General features: G+C 41.7%; 1 protein-coding gene across 2 annotated transcripts in view; it reads right to left on the bottom strand.

Annotated features, from left to right (window-relative positions):
* Positions 1 to 17,417, bottom strand: part of sgk1 (serum/glucocorticoid regulated kinase 1) — a 45,673-nt gene extending 28,256 nt beyond the window's left edge. Inside the window, exons 1-3 of one of the 2 annotated variants that reach the window (XM_034234053.1) lie at positions 17,306 to 17,417; positions 16,703 to 16,850; positions 10,824 to 11,063 (exon numbers count right to left, since the gene is read on the bottom strand). In XM_034234053.1, coding sequence (XP_034089944.1) covers positions 10,824 to 11,063; positions 16,703 to 16,798 — 336 coding nt within the window. In that variant the 5' untranslated portion in view covers positions 16,799 to 16,850; positions 17,306 to 17,417. Of the gene's footprint in view, positions 1 to 10,823; positions 11,064 to 16,702; positions 16,858 to 17,305 lie in introns of those variants that run through there. The other variant, XM_034234054.1, reaches the window with a different exon arrangement.
* Between the last annotated feature and the right edge of the window lie 530 nt (positions 17,418 to 17,947).

Below are 17,947 nucleotides of genomic sequence, written 5' to 3'. Positions count from 1 at the left end.
TTTCTCAGCTACCAGAGACACAGGGGAGGATGCTGATCTGGTCTATAATTGGACATCATTGCCTTATCCCCAGATTTAAAGATCGGTGTCAACGTGGCCACGTTCCAGGATGATGGAACTTCCCTCGTGCTGATAGATTGATTTACTAGTAATTGGTTTTATTAGACCGTTGATATGTGTTTTTATAAAGTTGGTGTCTAAATCATCTGCATCCCTAGCCTTAGAAACTCTTAACCCTGAGATTATATTTTTTGCCTCAACCTCTGTGATTTCCTCGAGGTCAAAAACGGGGTGTGTACTATCCACAGTCGGGCTAGGTGAGACCTCAGATGGCGGGAAGAGCTTTGTAATGTCCAAAGCACTATTTATGAAATACTCATTTAGAGAGTTTATTCTAGAACATTATTTTCCTGTTTGGTTTGTTTACCTAATAGTTTATTTAAGATTTGCCAAACGTTTTGACCGTTATCTTTCGCACCTTCAATTATATTGATGAAAAAGTTAGCTTTGGCCTGTCTTATTGTTTGTGTTACTTTGTTACGAGCATGAGTGAATTTCTATCCATCAGTGGATAGTCCGGATTTCAAGCTCTGCTTTAATAGTTGGTTTCATTAAATTCCTGCACTGTAGATTCAGCCAGGGAAGATGATGTTCCTTCCTGTCCCTAAGGCACCCTCTTCTTGAGAAGGAAGATATTAATTTTATATAAACAGTTTTCACCAATATCTTCAGTGTCCACCCAATCAATAACTTTCACTGCATCCATAAAACTTTGTTGCAGATTTTTGGGGATGAAGCGAGAATCGAAGGCAGGGGTTTTAGCTGTGGCCATGAACCTTTTTTTGTGAGTTTCCCGGTAATAAGAACAAGATTATGGTCAGAAAGACCAGTCAGTAAGTTTTAGGTTTGAACTATTCTGTCAGCTTTGTTAGTAAATAACAAATCTATCATAGTCTTGGAGGTTTTGGTTATTCTAGTCGGTTGATCCATTAGTTGTATTAAGTTGTGTTTATCCGTGATCCGTTTTAAGTTCTTTCTATTTTGTTTATCATTCCAGTTTATGTTAAAGTCTCCTAAAATGATTAGTTCTTTGTTAGAGTCACAGGAAATCAGCATGAGTTTTACCTGATCATAGAAATCCACCTTTCGCGGTGGGTTGTCGATATACAGTATAGGCAAATCATGGTGAGGGACGTTTCCTCAGAAAGTGTGATTTCCACACCAACACAACACAAACTCAATATTATCTGGGAGTGCAATCTCCCTACAAGTGATGGTATTCCTCACATAAAGCAACACCTCCTTTTCCCTTCAGTCTGTCCTTCCTAAACACATTATATCCTGACATAGATACAAGAGTGGATGGTGACGACTGTTTTAGCCAAGATTCCGATATTCCTAAACAATCAATATTGGACTCAAGGAGGAGATGTTCTAGCTGTTCATGTTTATTACAGATGCTGCAGAAATGTAAATGTCCACTGAATAGTCCCTTCGGTTTGCACCGAGGATCTCACACTACTTTTGCTTGATTCATTGTTTGAATTTTTTTTGTGTAACAGTGTTTTTTAAATACCGGATTTCTAGGCTTTACCTCAGTCAGTCAGTCAGAGCTAGCTGTTGGTTTGTGGTTCTCTGTCACTAGGCTGCTAGCCATCGCACGGACCCACCAACCCAGTCTCACGGCATTTCGTATTATAGTCACGAAATTAATTTAATCTATTGATTCGTGTTCACCAACACGAGTTTCACACAGAACGATTTTAAAAGCAATGTATTTCTATTGGTAGTATGTTTCGTGCCTGCACCACGTCTTTTTGTCCGGTCGGGTCTTGGAAGACCAGAAGCTGTGTGGTTCACAAAAACATTTTCCTACTCGATATCTTACCCTAAGCCTAACCCTATCCCTTCTATTTTAAATTGTATAATGTCGGAGTTTTTTTGCCGTCCGCGAGGAAAATAAATGGGGCTCAGAGCCTCAGAATACTGAAATCTGTATTTTTTGTCATCTTTTTTTCCTTTTAATTTTTTATTATTTGGTGCAGGCACGAAACATACTAGGCTACCAATAGAAATGCATTGCTTCTAAAATCGTTCTGTGTCAGAATACTGAAATCTGTATTTTTTTGTATCTGTTTTTCCTTCTAATTTGTTATTATTAAAAAAAATAAATGCGAAATCGTGTTGGTGAACACGAATCAATAGACTCATTTCGTGTCTATAACACGAAATGCTGTGAGACTGTTGGACGGTCCAACTTGGACCCACAGTCCTCCGGCAGAGCTAGCTGTTCAGCTACTGTAGCTTGCCTCGTCTGAAGCCAGCCGGCGCGAGCCCACAGAGATCCTCCGGCAGAGCTAGCTGTTTTGCTAGCCGGCCTCGTCTGAAGACAGCCGGTGAATGATGCATGGTTCTCCGCTGCTGTGTTTTTAGCCCTCGGTGCGGGCCCCCGTCCTCCGATGGTGTGGATGTTGGTCCTGCTGCTAGGCCAGCAGCCGTCAGCGCGAGACCACAGAGACCCGCCGGCAGAGCTAGCTGTTCAGCTAGCCGAACAACTACAAACAGAGGTTGAACAAGAGGCATTTCTCTCTGGTATTGGTACAATCTGCATGACAAGACTTCCACTTAAATTACGATTTGTAACCCCAGTTCCAAATATAATTGGACCAAGTGAGTTGTACATCTTAATTTCCGTTTATTCCCAAATCAAAGCTAACAAACACTATTGATGGCAAATTCAACTAAAGCTGGAATTCAAATGAGGTTTTCAGTAAGGTCACCATTTAGGCAAGTGATAAGTAATTGTCAGTGTCAGACACAGGGAAGAGAGTTAATTGGTTGACATGGGCTCTGTCCTCGGTCCCCTCCTCTTCTCTCTGTACACAAACTCGCTCGGATCTGTCATTATGGTGATCTGCCCGCATGGTTTTCATTGCTACGCTGACGACACTCAATTCATTTAGTCTTTTCCCCGTTCTGAAACCCAGGTTGTCACACGCATCTCTGCTTGTCTAGCTGACATCTCTCAGTGGATGTCTGCTCACCACCTCAAGCTCAACCTTGACAAGACTGAACTGATTTTTCTTCCGGGAAAAGATTGTCCCACTCTTGACCTAACAATCAACATCGGCCCCTCTGTTGTTTCCCCGACTCAGACTGCAAGGAATCTGGGTGTGACCCTAGATAACAAACTGTCCTTCACTGCAAACATCGCTGCTACAACACGCTGCTGCAGATACACACTTTACAACATCAGGAGGATACGTCCCCTCCTGACCCAGAAAGCGACACAACATCTGGTCCAGGCTCTCGTCATCTCACGCCTAGACTACTGCAACTCCCTCCTGGCTGGTCTACCTGCATGTGCCATCCGACCTCTGCAGCTCATCTAGAATGCAGCGACTCGTCTGGTCTTCAACCTTCCTAAATTCTCCCACACCACTCCGCTCCTCCGCTGTCTTCACTGACTTCCAGTAATTGCTAGAATCCACTTCAAGGCATTGGTACTTGCGTACCATGCTGCGAATGGATCTGGCCCTTCCTACATCCAGGACATGGTTAAACCGTACACCCCAGCGCGTGCACTACGCTCTGCATCAACCAAACGGCTCGCTGCACCCTCACTGCGAGGGGGACCCAAGTTCCCATCAGCAAAAACACGTCGGTTTGCTATCCTGGCTCCAAAATGGTGGAATGAGCTCCCCATTGACATCAGGACAGCAGAAAGCCTACACATCTTCCGGTGCAAACTAAAAACTCATCTCTTTCGACCCCACTTCGAGCAATAGAATGAAAAAAACAGAACAAAATAAAATGCACTTATATACTAACAAAGCACTTACATACTAACAAAACACTTATATACTAACAAAGCACTGGCTTATCTAAAGCCAGTTGAGTAGCACTTAAAATGGTTTGGCTCTATGAAATCTAATGTACTTATATGATTCTGTGTTCTTCAAGTTTGCATCTTCTTGGTCGAATGCACTTATTGTAAGTCGCTTTGGATAAAAGCGTCAGCTAAATGAAATGTAATGTAATGTGCAACTAACTAGTGATCCACAACAACAGTCCTGCAATAAACCAGACTGTGTCAGAGTCTATAGTCCTGTTGTACACTGCAGTTTGTGGTGTTATTGGATTTCATAATTGTTGACCTAAATATTGACGAAAAACCTGCCAACTCAGCCACAGATCAAGATTTTCCATCTGTGGGTTTTCTCCGGAAGTTTTTCCTTGTATGATGTGAGGGTCTAAGGATAGAGGGTGTCGTTTTTTCTCATACTGATATTCTGAACAATCTGTGCTGTTGTGTTGGCTGTGGGGTGTCTCTGCTGTGGGCTATTTTTGTTGTGTGTACAGCGCTTTGGCTCGACCAAAAATCGTTTATAAATGTGCTATATAAATAAAACTTGATTTGATTTGATTTGAAGAGTTCACACTTTAAGTTTAAACAGCTGCTGGAGATGGCTGCAATCCAGAGTCTGTTCCCTCGACTCAGAAACTGTCAGCAGTAGCAGTGGGATCTTTGAATTTGACCCTTGTGTCATCCACCATTGGCTCCAAGTGATCTACTGCCCCTCATTATCCACAAGTAAGGCAGTTTAGAGATGCAAATACGTCAAGATCCAAAGTCCAGAGTTCAGAGAAACATATTCTCACATTAGAAAAACACGTGCACCATAAAAATGGCAAATCTTTCCCAAGAAGACAACCCATATGTGGGCCAAAGGTGATGGCTTCTCAAATCCCTATGTGATTAGGCACTTGAGTTGACTTTGCACTTGTCATCATCTGTCGCAGATCCCAGTCTTACTCGACAGGATCTTTGAATGAATTAAGTCCACCATCAAATGCTATGTTGCATTAGCATTCTTCGAACAGAGCCTAACCTGCAGGGCCTTGTCACTGCTGAGGGAGAACAAGAGATTCGTCGCGGGTCGTCTCCCTCTGTTTTGTCACTGCCGAGAACTCACTGGTAAATCCAGCCAGCATGAGAACCATGCTCTTAATAACCTCAGAGCTGGGACTTTTTTTTTTTAACAGTGAGGACTGAGGAGTATTACCAAGCTTTTAGTTCTAGCTGACTCTAATAAAAAATAAACAACATGAGCTTACCTCACAGACAAATTAGTTTTCTAGAATTTAATATGCAGTTTTTCACCTTTTACTTTGGGCTGAGATCTAATCAATACATCTGACAACATCTCTCAGGGAGTGGATACAAATGACTGTTCTTCTTGGACATGCTTGGCTTCTCTCATCTTAACAACCCTTACCCTCCAAGACCTTCTTCGTCTTTGACTTTCTGCCTTTGTTCCTCTTTTTCCTTAGCTTATGCATGAATGATTTTTGGACAGTAACCTTTCTGGCTAAAGTTTGTGTTGGTGTTAAAACACTGACTCATTAACAAGACGCCAGATCCATTCCCAGAAAATGCAATGCCATGGCATGACATAAGAAACTTAGGTAGTGGCTATGAGATTATTTAACATGTAACATATGTTGATAAAACATGTTTTTATGTCAATAGTAGAAATGCTGCATTTGCATCAGCTTTGTGTGAGTGTGTGTGTGTGTGTGTGGTGTGTGTGTGTGTGTGTGTGTGTGTGTGTGTGTGTGTGTGTGTGTGTGTGTGTGTGTGTGTGTGTGTGTGTGCCTGTGTGTGTGTGTGTGTGTGTGTGTGTGTGTGTGTGTGTGTGTGTGTGTGTGTGTGTGTGTGTGTGTGTGTGTGTGTGTGTGTATGTGTGCCTATGTGTACTATCTGACAGTGTGTTGGTGTTACAGGACAGTACAGGACGTCCTTATCAGGAGAGTTTATATGCCTTTGATTTCTAGTCATGCTCAGGCAGTGGGGCAGATGCTCTGACCTCATCTTCTGTCTTCCAATAAAAGTGTCCTCCCGGCTTCTCTTATCCTTCTCTCTCTATATCACTTTTTTAAAATGTGTTTTTATCTCTCCCTTCACTTCCACCAATTGCTCAACTTTTCTCATCTTCCCTATGCAGCCTCTATTGTTAACCTTTTTGTATTGTAATTCCCTACTCACCTTACCTTTTACCTACAGTAAACATCCACTCCTGTCCTGCATCATGTTCTCCGCAGTTATTACTCAATGGAAAAAACGCAGGCACCACAAACTTAGCATACTGATTTCATAATATAATAAGATCAGCGCCATAAAGTTGGTCTATATATAGCTTTATATCAAAAGCAGGGGAGGGGTGAAGGCTATACAAATCTGTGGGTCAAGGATAAGCTGAGCTACCTGCTTGTTAAATGGTGCTGATGCATTGTAATTAGAAAGAAAAGATGCAGGGATGCATTTTTAATGAAGGAGTAGGAGGAGAGCTATCTGTCAGGGGAAACGTTTTGGGAGAGAGAATAACTTGAGTGTCCTTAAAATAATCCAAACATTGCAGAGGTCATGTTCAAGTATTTATTTTCTAATGGAAACTTCAATTCCATTTTGTATGCAGCTCCTCTGACAGCAAACAACTGCATTTTGTGGCCAAGTAACAGTTCCAAAGCTTTTGCTAACAATGAGTGTAATGCAGAACAGCTAATGTTGAGCATTTGGTGTTTAACAATACAGAATACTTAAAGCAACAGCATGTCCTCTGAGCTTTCCCTTCTGTCTCTGCACACTCAACAGTAAGCTGACAGTGTCTGTCAACACCTCATCCTTTTCATCTCCTCCTCCTCGAAAATGAGACAGCAGCCTCTCGACGTCACCACCCAACTTTCTTAAATATGTTTCTGTGACTCTCGTTAGACAGCGACTGATACGGTTCACTTTGATGGGCTGACAAATTTCATAGTGAAGCTTTGCTCATTTGCATTTGAGTCGAGCCGTGGGTGGCCTCCCCGAGAACGAAGTGGCGTCTTCGGAATAAGTGGGGGAATGTTTCTGTTACTGTTCCATTTTGTGGAACAAGTGTCACGCTCTGCTAGTGTTCGGCAAGTCAACTTTGAGGGTTGTGACGTGTTTGCACAGAGGGTCCTGAGATATGGTGTGCGGGAAACAGTACAGAACATGGCGTGTGTGTGATACCTGGTACAGTGGCCCTGAAGTGCAAGACACCACAGCATTTCAGAAAACGCTGCAGCATTTCAGAAAACGCTACAGCATTTCACAAAACGCTGCAGCATTTCACATTGGATGGAGAGGGTATTCCTTTAAGGCCCTGTCACACTGTCCCGAAATTGACACCCGATGGACACACGATAAAGGAAATGTTCAAATTCGGCTGTGATCGTAGCAACATCGGGCCATTCGTGAGGGCATCTTAAGCCATCGTATGACCGCCGGTGGAGTTTCTCAGGCTCCGGCAGCAACTTAGTGAGCGGCAACTTCGTAAGGCACTCGTGAGGACATCTTGTCAAATCGTGTCATCTTCGTGTTATCATCGGTGCCATCGGGCATTCACCCTCACTCTGATCGGGGCGAATGCCCGATGGCACCGATGATAACACGATGCCCTCACGATGGCCTTACGAAGGGCACAATTGACACACAAATTCAACACGAAAATGAACCTTCGCAAGGTCCTTCGGCAATGTTTTGGCATGCCAAATATTTTGCCACCGCTCACGAAGTTGCTGCCGGAGCCTGAGAAACTCCACCGGCGGTCATACGATGGCTTAAGATGCCCTCACGAATGGCCCGATGTTGCTACGATAACAGCCGAATTTGAACATTTCCTTTATCGTGTGTCCATCGGGTTGTTTTATTGCACAACAAAATCATGTAAATATATTATGTAAATAACCCAATTTGTGTTCTGTAAAACTAAAAAGGATATAATATATTATTTTGAAGGACAGTTGACAGGAAGTTGTTGTTGTTATGGAAACAACATTACGGAGAAAACGTAATATTTTCTACATATAACGACGGATAAAGTAAAGAACAAAGTCTGAAGATATCAGTACAGTATCATAGTACTGTAACACAATTGTTTGTGGTACTTTCATTGCAGTTGTATGTCTTAAATGTAATGTAAATGTTGCCTTCGTGTGTGGTTCGGGGCCATCATCGTGCGAAATTCACAATTCCATATTCGTGTGTCCATCGGGTGTCAATTTCGGGACAGTGTGACAGGGCCTTTAGGGAGAACACTGTTTGTGATTGGACAGAGCCAGCCAGAGAAGCACTGCTGCCTGTGATTGGTTGTTTTTGCTGCCAGTCAAGAAATCACGCTTCGTGATTGGTCAGCACCCGACAGCGCAACATGTCCCAACACATCAGCCGTTAGCTGTTAGCACACACTCAGATCTCACAGCTCCTCATATCTGTTAAGAAACTGGACAAAAGTTAAACATATACAAAACACAGACTGTCTGTGTCATGGCGAATACAGTCGCTGCTTTATTTATGTCTGTATGACGTTGTTACAGGTTAGTTTAGCCTGATCGATCCGATTCCATTCATGCTGCGGCGTTTTGTGAGATGCTGTGGCGTTTTGTGAAATGCTGTAGTGTTTTCTGAAATGCTGAAGTGTTTTGTGAAATGCTGTAGTGTTTTCTGAAATGCTGTAGTGTTTTGTGAAATGCTGTAGTGTTTTCTGAAATGCTGAAGTGTTTTGTGAAATGCTGTAGTGTTTTCTGAAATGCTGTGGTGTCTTGCCCTTCAGGGCCACCGTAGATACGTTTTGTCATAGAATACTTGGTATGACACACAGATTAAAATACAGAAAGAGAGTCGATATTTGGGTTGTGTCTCTCTAAATGAGTGTTGTAGTTTTAAACGTCACCTATTGTGCAAAATCCACTTGTTCATGTCTTTTATACATAAACATGTGTCCTCTCTGTGTAAAGAGATTCTGGAGGTTTCAGGAAAAAATATTTGCTCACTTTTTGTCCTGATCCATTTATATAAAAACCTTTCTGAAAATGAGCTGATCAGATTATATATATGCCTGAGCATATTTGGAGTAAAATGGGAAGAAGTATGAAGGTAGATTTTTTTTGGCTTGTGTAATAACCAACCAAAGTAACACTAATTGAGTCATGATCACAACACCGCACACTAGTAGCTGTTATAGGTCACTCCTGTATAACTCCACACTCCTGGATTGACTTCACACACACTCTGCAGTGAAAGCTAGCTATGACTCACCATGGAGCCCCCCTCCTGTCTTCTCCCGTCTTGCTTCAACACCCATCAATTTCACACACACACACATTGGTTATCTCCAGTGAGACATTAGCGACAGATCTATCGGTGGTGAGGGCAAGAGGTGAAATTGATGGAGGGATAGAGAACTGCCTGGAAGAAAACCAGAGCAACTTTAAACTAAATGTGGGGAAAAAAACTAAACTATAGGGCTGCAGGAAAGAGAACAGTGTGATGGACAATAATGAGGCGCGGTTTTATATTCTAACATGATTCAGTGTTGTTTCTCAGCACACAACACACACACACAGTACACAGTGTGGCTTTGTCCTGCTGGGACAGTGATGACTCATTCTCTCCTGTTGCCCATTGGACTGGGGAAAAAAAACACACACACGCACGCATGCACTTGATGGGTGTGATGATTGATAGCGATGGGATGGCTATTATGATTGCAGTTGCAAGGACAACCTGGACACCTGCAGCAGCATTAGGGTGAATGGGCTGCCGTTTGTCTGGGCAAGGCATTTGTTGTGTGTGTGTGTGTGTGTGTGTGTGTGTGTGTGTGTGTGTGTGTGTGTGTGTGTGTGTGTGTGTGTGTGTGTGTGTGTGTGTGTGTGTGTGTGTGTGTGTGTGTGTGTGTGTGTGTGTGTGTGTATTTTTTTCCTGACACATTTTAGTATTCTCTGCTGAATATATGCAACATGCTTTAATTTCATAAACACCAGCCCGCCACGAGCAGTAGAAAACAACAACAGGGGGATTTTTGAAAAACGCCCCTGTCTTCTTAGTGTTTATATTACATAACGACACTCATGGTAGAGCTTAAAGTGAGAACAAAGACAAACACAGTAATGTCTAGAGTCCTGTTAGAACCTAATTGGCTTTGTTGGCTTCTTTTAATGAATGCTAATGGGCGATCAGAGAGAGATCTGTAAAATAACTGTTAGTTATAGTTGCACCTGCAGCCAGAGGACATAAGTAGTGAGAGGATGGTGGGAAGAACTTTTCCTATTTATTCTGTATGACACACATTATGATATAGGATAGACAATGTTGTTATAATCAATAGAAATGGTGACCAAGCTAGGAAAAGACTATAACTTTATCTGTCGTGGCTTCCTTCCTTACTTTTCTATCAAGCCACTAGACGCCTTAAACAGACATTTTTAACTTGTTTTTATTTCCTTTATATTTGTGTTACTTACAGTTGATGACTTGCTTGGCCTCTGATGGTTTGGATGATATTATGCAATGGGTTTGCTCAAAATAAAATAACAAACACATGCAACAAAGAAAAGAGGCCTTTACAATATTCAAATCAAACAGGCAAAACTTAGGTATTCTTTCTTGCTTTCTTTCTTTGTTTGTTAAGGCTTGTATAACTTGATAACTTAAAGGGTAATTGAACGGTTAAAAACTGATCCTCAACGGAGTCTTTCTAACATCTCTGTCACCTTGGAGGAGGCGCAATGGGAATTTTAGTCTTTTATACTCTGGTTGACTACAGACGTCACGATTAGGTGGCCTTTCTTATATAAGCAAAATACTGGCTCTAACATTATCCTTTAAAGAAGACTGAGCATTCATTTCTGAAGGTGACGGGTAACATTGTGTGTCAGGGTGCAGTGTTACAGAATGACTGACTGATTCGTTCCTTTCTTCGTTCCCCCCCCCCACTCTCTGTATTTGTTTTACCCTTTACCTTGCAGCCCTTGCTCTTGTCATGGCCGCTGGTGTGTCCGCTGGCAGGGCATGGTGAGCACGGATCCTGGTGGTAGTACTGTCCGCCCTGCAGACCCCCGTAGTGACAGCAGCCATAAGGCGAGGGGAAGTGTGTGTACCACAGGTCGTCTGCCAGAGGACACTTTGGACAGGAGTGAAGGTGGCTTTTCCCCTGGGCCTTCTCCACGCTCACCTTGGGGTTCTGCATCCATCTCCGTACCTGCGCAGAAGAGAAGCGATCAGGCCAAAAGCATAAAGTAAAGGGAGACCATACAGGTGAAAAGAGTACATTATTTAATTAAAGATATCACCCAAACAATTCTGCAGTTGATAACTAACATCAACACAATAAAATGTTGTGTCACAAGTGGAAAGTTGTCTTTAACCTGTTAAGCCCCCAGAACAAATGACCATATCTTTCCTTCTAAAAGGGTTAAATTAATAATCTTTTTTCTCAAAGTAATGATAAACCTGTGAGTTGGATGTAGAAAAGTCAGATTCAATATAGATGTTTTTTATTTTAAAGAAAATTCAGATTGAACATGGTAAAAAACTGTAAATTATAGCGTCCGTCCAAAGAATATTTTGTATTTATAGTGAAAACTAACCTTGGATGATGGGATGGTAGACTAAAAGCTTTAGGAATCCAAAGTACAACATATAATAAGTACCCTGTATCAAGATTGATGCAAAACAAGTGATATTTGACCTTTTTAGACAGATTTAGCAACAAACAAAAAACTCTTCTGGGGCCATTTGGGTGGATTTTTCATATCTCTGGCCCCCCTTGCTGGATTTTGACATGTGACATCTCTTTCTAACCGTCAGAGCCAATGGAATCGAGGGGAACACCCACATAGTCCTTATTTGGTAATGTGTGTGTGTTAGACTGCCGCATCGCCAAGACCGGAAGCAGCAGCCACTCTGGTAGCTACCATTAGCAGCTAACTTTTGCTCTCCGATTTTTACATAAAAATGGAATTATGGATTATAAATTAAATAATTTGTTTATACAGAGACGTTAAAAACCTATGGATTAACCGATTCAGCCGCGATTATAAATTAAATAATTTGTTTATACAGAGACGTTAAAAACCTATGGATTAACCGATTCAGCTGCGTTTTTTCTCGTTTGAATGCCATTGAACACGTATTTTGATCAGATTGACAGCTACGGTGAGACGATCTCCCTAAAAGCTACGTAAAGGTACGTGTTGTGATGTCTGTGTTTGCTTCCCCTGTCGCGAGTTCGGATCACTCAGTGATGATACTATGTACCTAAATAATCTGTGGAACCTCAGCTTTAATCGGATATCTTGTATGTGCAGCTACGATAAGTAATAAGGGTACTTTTATCTTGAGTTCTGTGCCAATGTCCGTTAGCATTTTTCGCTAAGGGGTCATTTAGATGCTTCTTATGAGACTTGTGTTTTGTTTTGGTAAAGATGGTTTGTATTGTCAGTTAGCTGAGATTATTCCCGTTAATCTGGTATAACACATGAATAGGTTCTTAAATATTAAGATCCCCTGAGACACAGTGTCGTGAAAAAAAAAAACAGGGTCCCCGCCGACGGGGACCTTGGAGCTTAACAGGTTAAATATGCAAATGAGGCAGAAATCAAACACACATTTAATTACATGCATGTCAACACCTGTTGCATGCAATAACAATGCTGATGGTCCCCATGTAAATGATGAAAGACGACTTCTGTCTTGTCTAACTTTCTTCAAAATGTATGTCTTCAACTTGCCTTGTTATAATGACGCTGACGGCAACATTTCAGAGTGAATGTAATCCATATGTAGCTATTATGATGATTTACTGCTTTGTAAAATCCTAATATATCCTGATGGTCCTTTTATGCAGCCATACGGTAAAAACACTCAATCAGAAATGATGTAATAAGGTGAGATCTCACTGTCCCATGCTCATATTAGTGTGTACAAGACAAGTAAATTGCATACACACATCCCTCCTGCAGTGACTAAGACTTCCCAAAACAGCACTAACTGTCACTAATCGTAATATCTGTTATTGGTGGGTGTGTTTAGTTTAAAGTAACATAGAGCAGAGGTGGTGAAAGGAAAGAGATAACAACACAAGGGACAAATTGGAAAGTCCGGGAAATACAAGCAGCATTTTCATTAAAAACGTTATGAGATCTTGTCCAGCTGCATGAACTGAACATTTAGCAAACACACACCACGGGGCAGTAGCCTAAGTCCAGACAGCTGTGACACACACACACACAAACACATTTACACATACACATACACACTATGAATGAATGCTTAAGTCAAAGGGCAGCCAGACAGCATGTCAAGGCATGTTGAGTCTAAAGGAAAACAGAGATCCAGGAGGTCAACACAAAAACAAACTAGGCTTTATACTGTAGGTCTAGCACAACAGATGACACACACCTAAAATAAGAACATTGACAAACGTTTCTTCACACCGAATATGAACTTGGGATTGATGTTACTTCCAATTAGAGTGTTATTTCCCTTGTTATTCCTTAAGAGATTCAAACCAGAGTTAGAAAAGTATTGGCATTTTCCACAATAATCAAACAGTGCACTGTCATATCTCTTCTTTAACATGTCATGCTGACCATGAAAATGATGAGACATGTCATCTGAAGAATAATCAATCAATCAATCAATCAATCAATCAATCAATCAATCAATGTTTATTTATATAGCCCAATATCACAAATGTTACATTTGTCTCAGTGGACTTCACAGTTTGTACAGACTATCAGTATGACAATACGACACCCTCTGTCCTTAGACCCTCACATCGTACAAGGAAACACTTCCAGAGAAAACCCACAGTTTAAAGGGAAACATGTGTTGAATAACACTCATTCAACCTCACACACGGAGGTGCTTACAGCTGCAGGGAGATGTTTTCTATGTTTTTTTTACTGTTTTTTTTACTTCAAGCAGCTTTTCAGATATGAAGAGTTTAACATAGACATATATATGTATATATATATATATATATATATATATATATATATATATATATATACGTATATATATATATATATATGTCTATGTTAAACTCTTCATATCTGAAAAGCTGCTTGACGCAACTTCAGGGAAATGTTGCATTTCAAAACTCCTAATGTTGCCCAAAAAGCATAATCAAGTGTTGTGTACAGTTTGAGTTCACAGACCAAAACACACAAACACAGCCATTGATTTTATATTTCCTTCCATCATTTCCCTTACTCACCGGTATGATACAGTGTTCTGTCTGGCCTGCTCTTCCAATTATGTAATTAGGCTTATTTAGACACAAACAGAGAGAGAAATTAACCATCTACTGCAGAAGGCATGAATTCCCATTTGGGACTGAAACATATCCGGAAGCTTCTGTTGTTCTTGACAGTTTATATACATAAATATGCACAAAAAAGGCCCTAATTTACCATGGATAGATGTACAGATAGATAGATCCTCAGGCTCCTCATTACCAATTTATTTTAATTTTAATTTTTTGCAGAAGCCTGTGCCTGTGGGAGTGCATGTGTGTTTGTGTGTGGGTGTTAACACAACACAATCTGCTCATATTAACCGGCCGAGGCATCAGGGATCCACACCATACTGTACGCCATCTGAGACCAACACACACTTTGGAAAACCCTACAGCGAGCAAGAACACACGGCAGGAACACAGCCAGAAAGAAAAGTTTAAATCCGCCCACCAACTATAAACCAAGTGCTATTTATCAAGTGTGAATTATAGTTGATTGTACCCAATTAGTTGTTTCTCTGGCACATATTCTCTCCCTAAGGCTGAAAATGTGTTAACTTGAACATATTGTGCAATAAACCCTTACTTTATTATCTGATATATTATATAACACTGTTTTGGTAATGAAAACATTAATGTGATGCCATATTCCCAAAGCAACAAATTGATAGAGTAAATGCATCAATCTTCCTCTCCTCCACAGGCTGGAAGTAATGTTAGTCATTTCATTCCCATCGTAATCCCCCCCCCCCCCCCCCCTCATGTAAATGAGCTGCAAATTATTCAAAATTGAAGGAGCAGAAGTTGAACTGCTTGAAGCTTGGCGTGTTTTGAATGATTGTTACAGCAATGGACCTTGAAACAAACGTCATCAGATACCAACACACTCCTGGTAATGTCCACTAGTTTGTCATTAATTCACATTTCAGTTATCAGCAATACTTACATAACAATTAACTATAAAAACAATGGGCATCCAGTTGCGTCATTTCTCTTTTGTTGCTGTATTACTTATCTAATCTATATTCAATGTTTTCTATTTAATGTTAGAAGCATTGGGCACAAGGATTGTCAGCGTGCCACTAACATGAATATTTAAATAGGTGCTCTTTCTGTTTATGGTTGGAACTAATGGTTGTTTTAATTACTTCCTCTAATAATCATTGGACATCAAACAGTCCGAAACCCAAATACATAACATTTACAATCATCGAGAACTAAAACTTTATCTGATTAATGCATTTATTTATTTAAGCACAGGACAATCTACTTCCTTATACAGATTAGCGAGTTGTAATAAATGGCTTTAAATCAACAAACTGTACTTTTGCTTTTAACTAGCTCTTTCTCATACATAGATACGTATAAAAAAACACAATAAGCTGCTATTTAAGTGCACTTAAAAGATACAAAATAAGTCAAACAGCCGAAAAATAAAGAAGCACATCAGAAAAACTAAAATAACTAAGGCAAACAAACATCCACAGTCGACAGACAAAGGTTTTGAAATAGTAAATAAATAACTTTGAATATCACTCTACATTGATGCACTGGAGTAAATGTACTTGTTGCACATGTATATAAGTATTGCACTAGAATAAGTGTTGCATTAGTATAAATGTAGTTAAGTATAATCCTATATATAAATAAATATAACTGGAGTTAGAAGAAACTTCAGCAGATGTAAATGCTACCACATTAAAGAGTTAGCTAATGAGACAGAGCTGTTTTACTCAAGAACAAATTATTTTTTGATTATTAAAGCCGTGGATTATAATATATAAAACCATACGTATGTCTAATTAGAAAGCGAAATATCTTTCAAGTGCAGTTTTGGGGTTAATTCATTCCTGATTTTGTTTTTGGAAATGTCAGCACACAAACTCATTACCCAAGCACCAACCAAGGAACCCATTTAATGCAAACCATCAACACTAAGCAGGAAACGAGGCTTGTGACAGCACTGCAGCAAAATGCTATTATGCTGAGTAGATCCTAAACTGTAGGACTTGCCAGCTCAGTGATGTCATGATTTCTACACAGCAGACACTTGTGGGCTCTGTAAGGCAACAGTGTGTTGGCGCTCACACACACACACACACACACACACACACACACACACACACACACACACACACACACACACACACACACACACACACACACACACACACACACACACACACACACACGCACACACACACACACACGCTCAGAGAGACAAACACACACGGTAAACACAAGTACGCAGGGAGCTGAGCCTTGTGCCTTATTAGCGCGGCTTAGCTTTCCCAATGACATCATCTCTGGCACACACTCTCCCACACACTCTCCCACACACACACACACACACACACACACACACACACACACACACACACACACACACACACACACACACACACACACACACACACACACACACACACCAAAAATAAAGAGGGAACACTGTGGCTGTGACGTCTCCTCTCTCCTACATACCTCTCTGTGTTTGGGAAAAAAATGCATCCATCCCAAAATGTGTGTGTGTGTGTTGTTTTGTGTGTATTGTGTGTGTTTTGTGTGTGTGTGTGTGTGTGTGTGTCACCCAAACTCACCTTTCTCTTGACAAACTGGAAAGCGGAGCACTTCTTAAAGGAAAAGGCAGTCTTCTCCCCACCTCCCCCTCGTCCTCCCCCGTTCACCAGCTTCATGGCCGACGCCGGCACTCCGCTTGCCTCCGTAGATCCCAGGGTGACGGACAGACTGACGGAGAGTCAAAAAACAGAGGGGGAGAGAGCTGTTTAAGTCATGAGGAGAAAGACGTTGCTTTCGCAGAGCCGAGCGCAGGATGGCAAAGGAGAGGGATGCTTCTGTTTTGAAAAGGATAGAGGTGGCAAATGAGAGGGTGTGAGGAGGAGAGTGAGAGGAGGTGGAGGTGGAGGAAACAGATGGACCAACATATGAGGGACAGTCCTGCTGCCTCTGCAATGAGAATGATGTAACTGGAACAACAAAAGGTGTCAGGATAGGGAGAAAGTGAGATAAAAGCAGAAAGGAAGGCACTAGCTCCTGTTGCTGTGAGGAGTTAATAGCACTGTTTACAGCCAATATGTGTGTGAGGTGTGTGTGAAGTTTATCCATGCATGTGTTATTGTTTTCAAATGCAAAGTGTATTAACATATCTCTCCAAATTGTGCGTATAAAGCACGCACACATACCTTTATGCTGTTGCGTTTGCTGGTTCCACTGCAGCTTCTTTGTTATCCTCCGAAAACTCGTCCTAGATCAGACGCTCCAGCCCCTCGCTCCTCAGGTGTCCCCCTGCCCTGCTGTCACTATGCCCACATACCCAAAAGAGGGTGAAGAGAGAGGAGGAGGAGGAGGAGGAGGAGGAGGAGGAGGAGGAGGAGGAGGAGGAGGAGGAGGAGGAGGAGGAGGAGGAGGAGGAGGAGGAGGAGGAGGAGGAGGAGGAGACAGCAAAGATGTCCGTTTCAATTAGAGCGTGTCAGCGTGAGATCACTGTGTGTGTGGGGTCAGATGTTTGGGGTGCACAGTGAGTGAAGAATGCAGTGGTGGCAGCCTGTAAACAAACACCCCGGAAGTGTGTGTGGGTGTGTGTGTGTGTGTGTGTGTGTGTGTGTGTGTGTGTGTGTGTGTGTGTGTGTGTGTGTGTGTGTGTGTATGTGTGTGAGCAGGATGTGTGTGAGGAGTCCAGATGCAGTCCTGTGGTTCAAACCAGAGCTACGTTATCAATGAAAGGCTCTGCGGTGAGCACACACCGACTCCCCCTTCTCTCTCCTTCCATCTCTCTCTCTTCCTCACTGTCCCTCATCACCACTCTGCCCTCCCCCTTTCCTCCG

Source organism: Gymnodraco acuticeps, unplaced genomic scaffold, assembly GCF_902827175.1.
Source record: "Gymnodraco acuticeps unplaced genomic scaffold, fGymAcu1.1, whole genome shotgun sequence".
NCBI lineage: Eukaryota > Metazoa > Chordata > Actinopteri > Perciformes > Bathydraconidae > Gymnodraco > Gymnodraco acuticeps.
The sequence above is the reverse complement of the archived record's forward strand: the minus strand, read 5'-3'. Positions and strand labels throughout refer to the sequence as shown.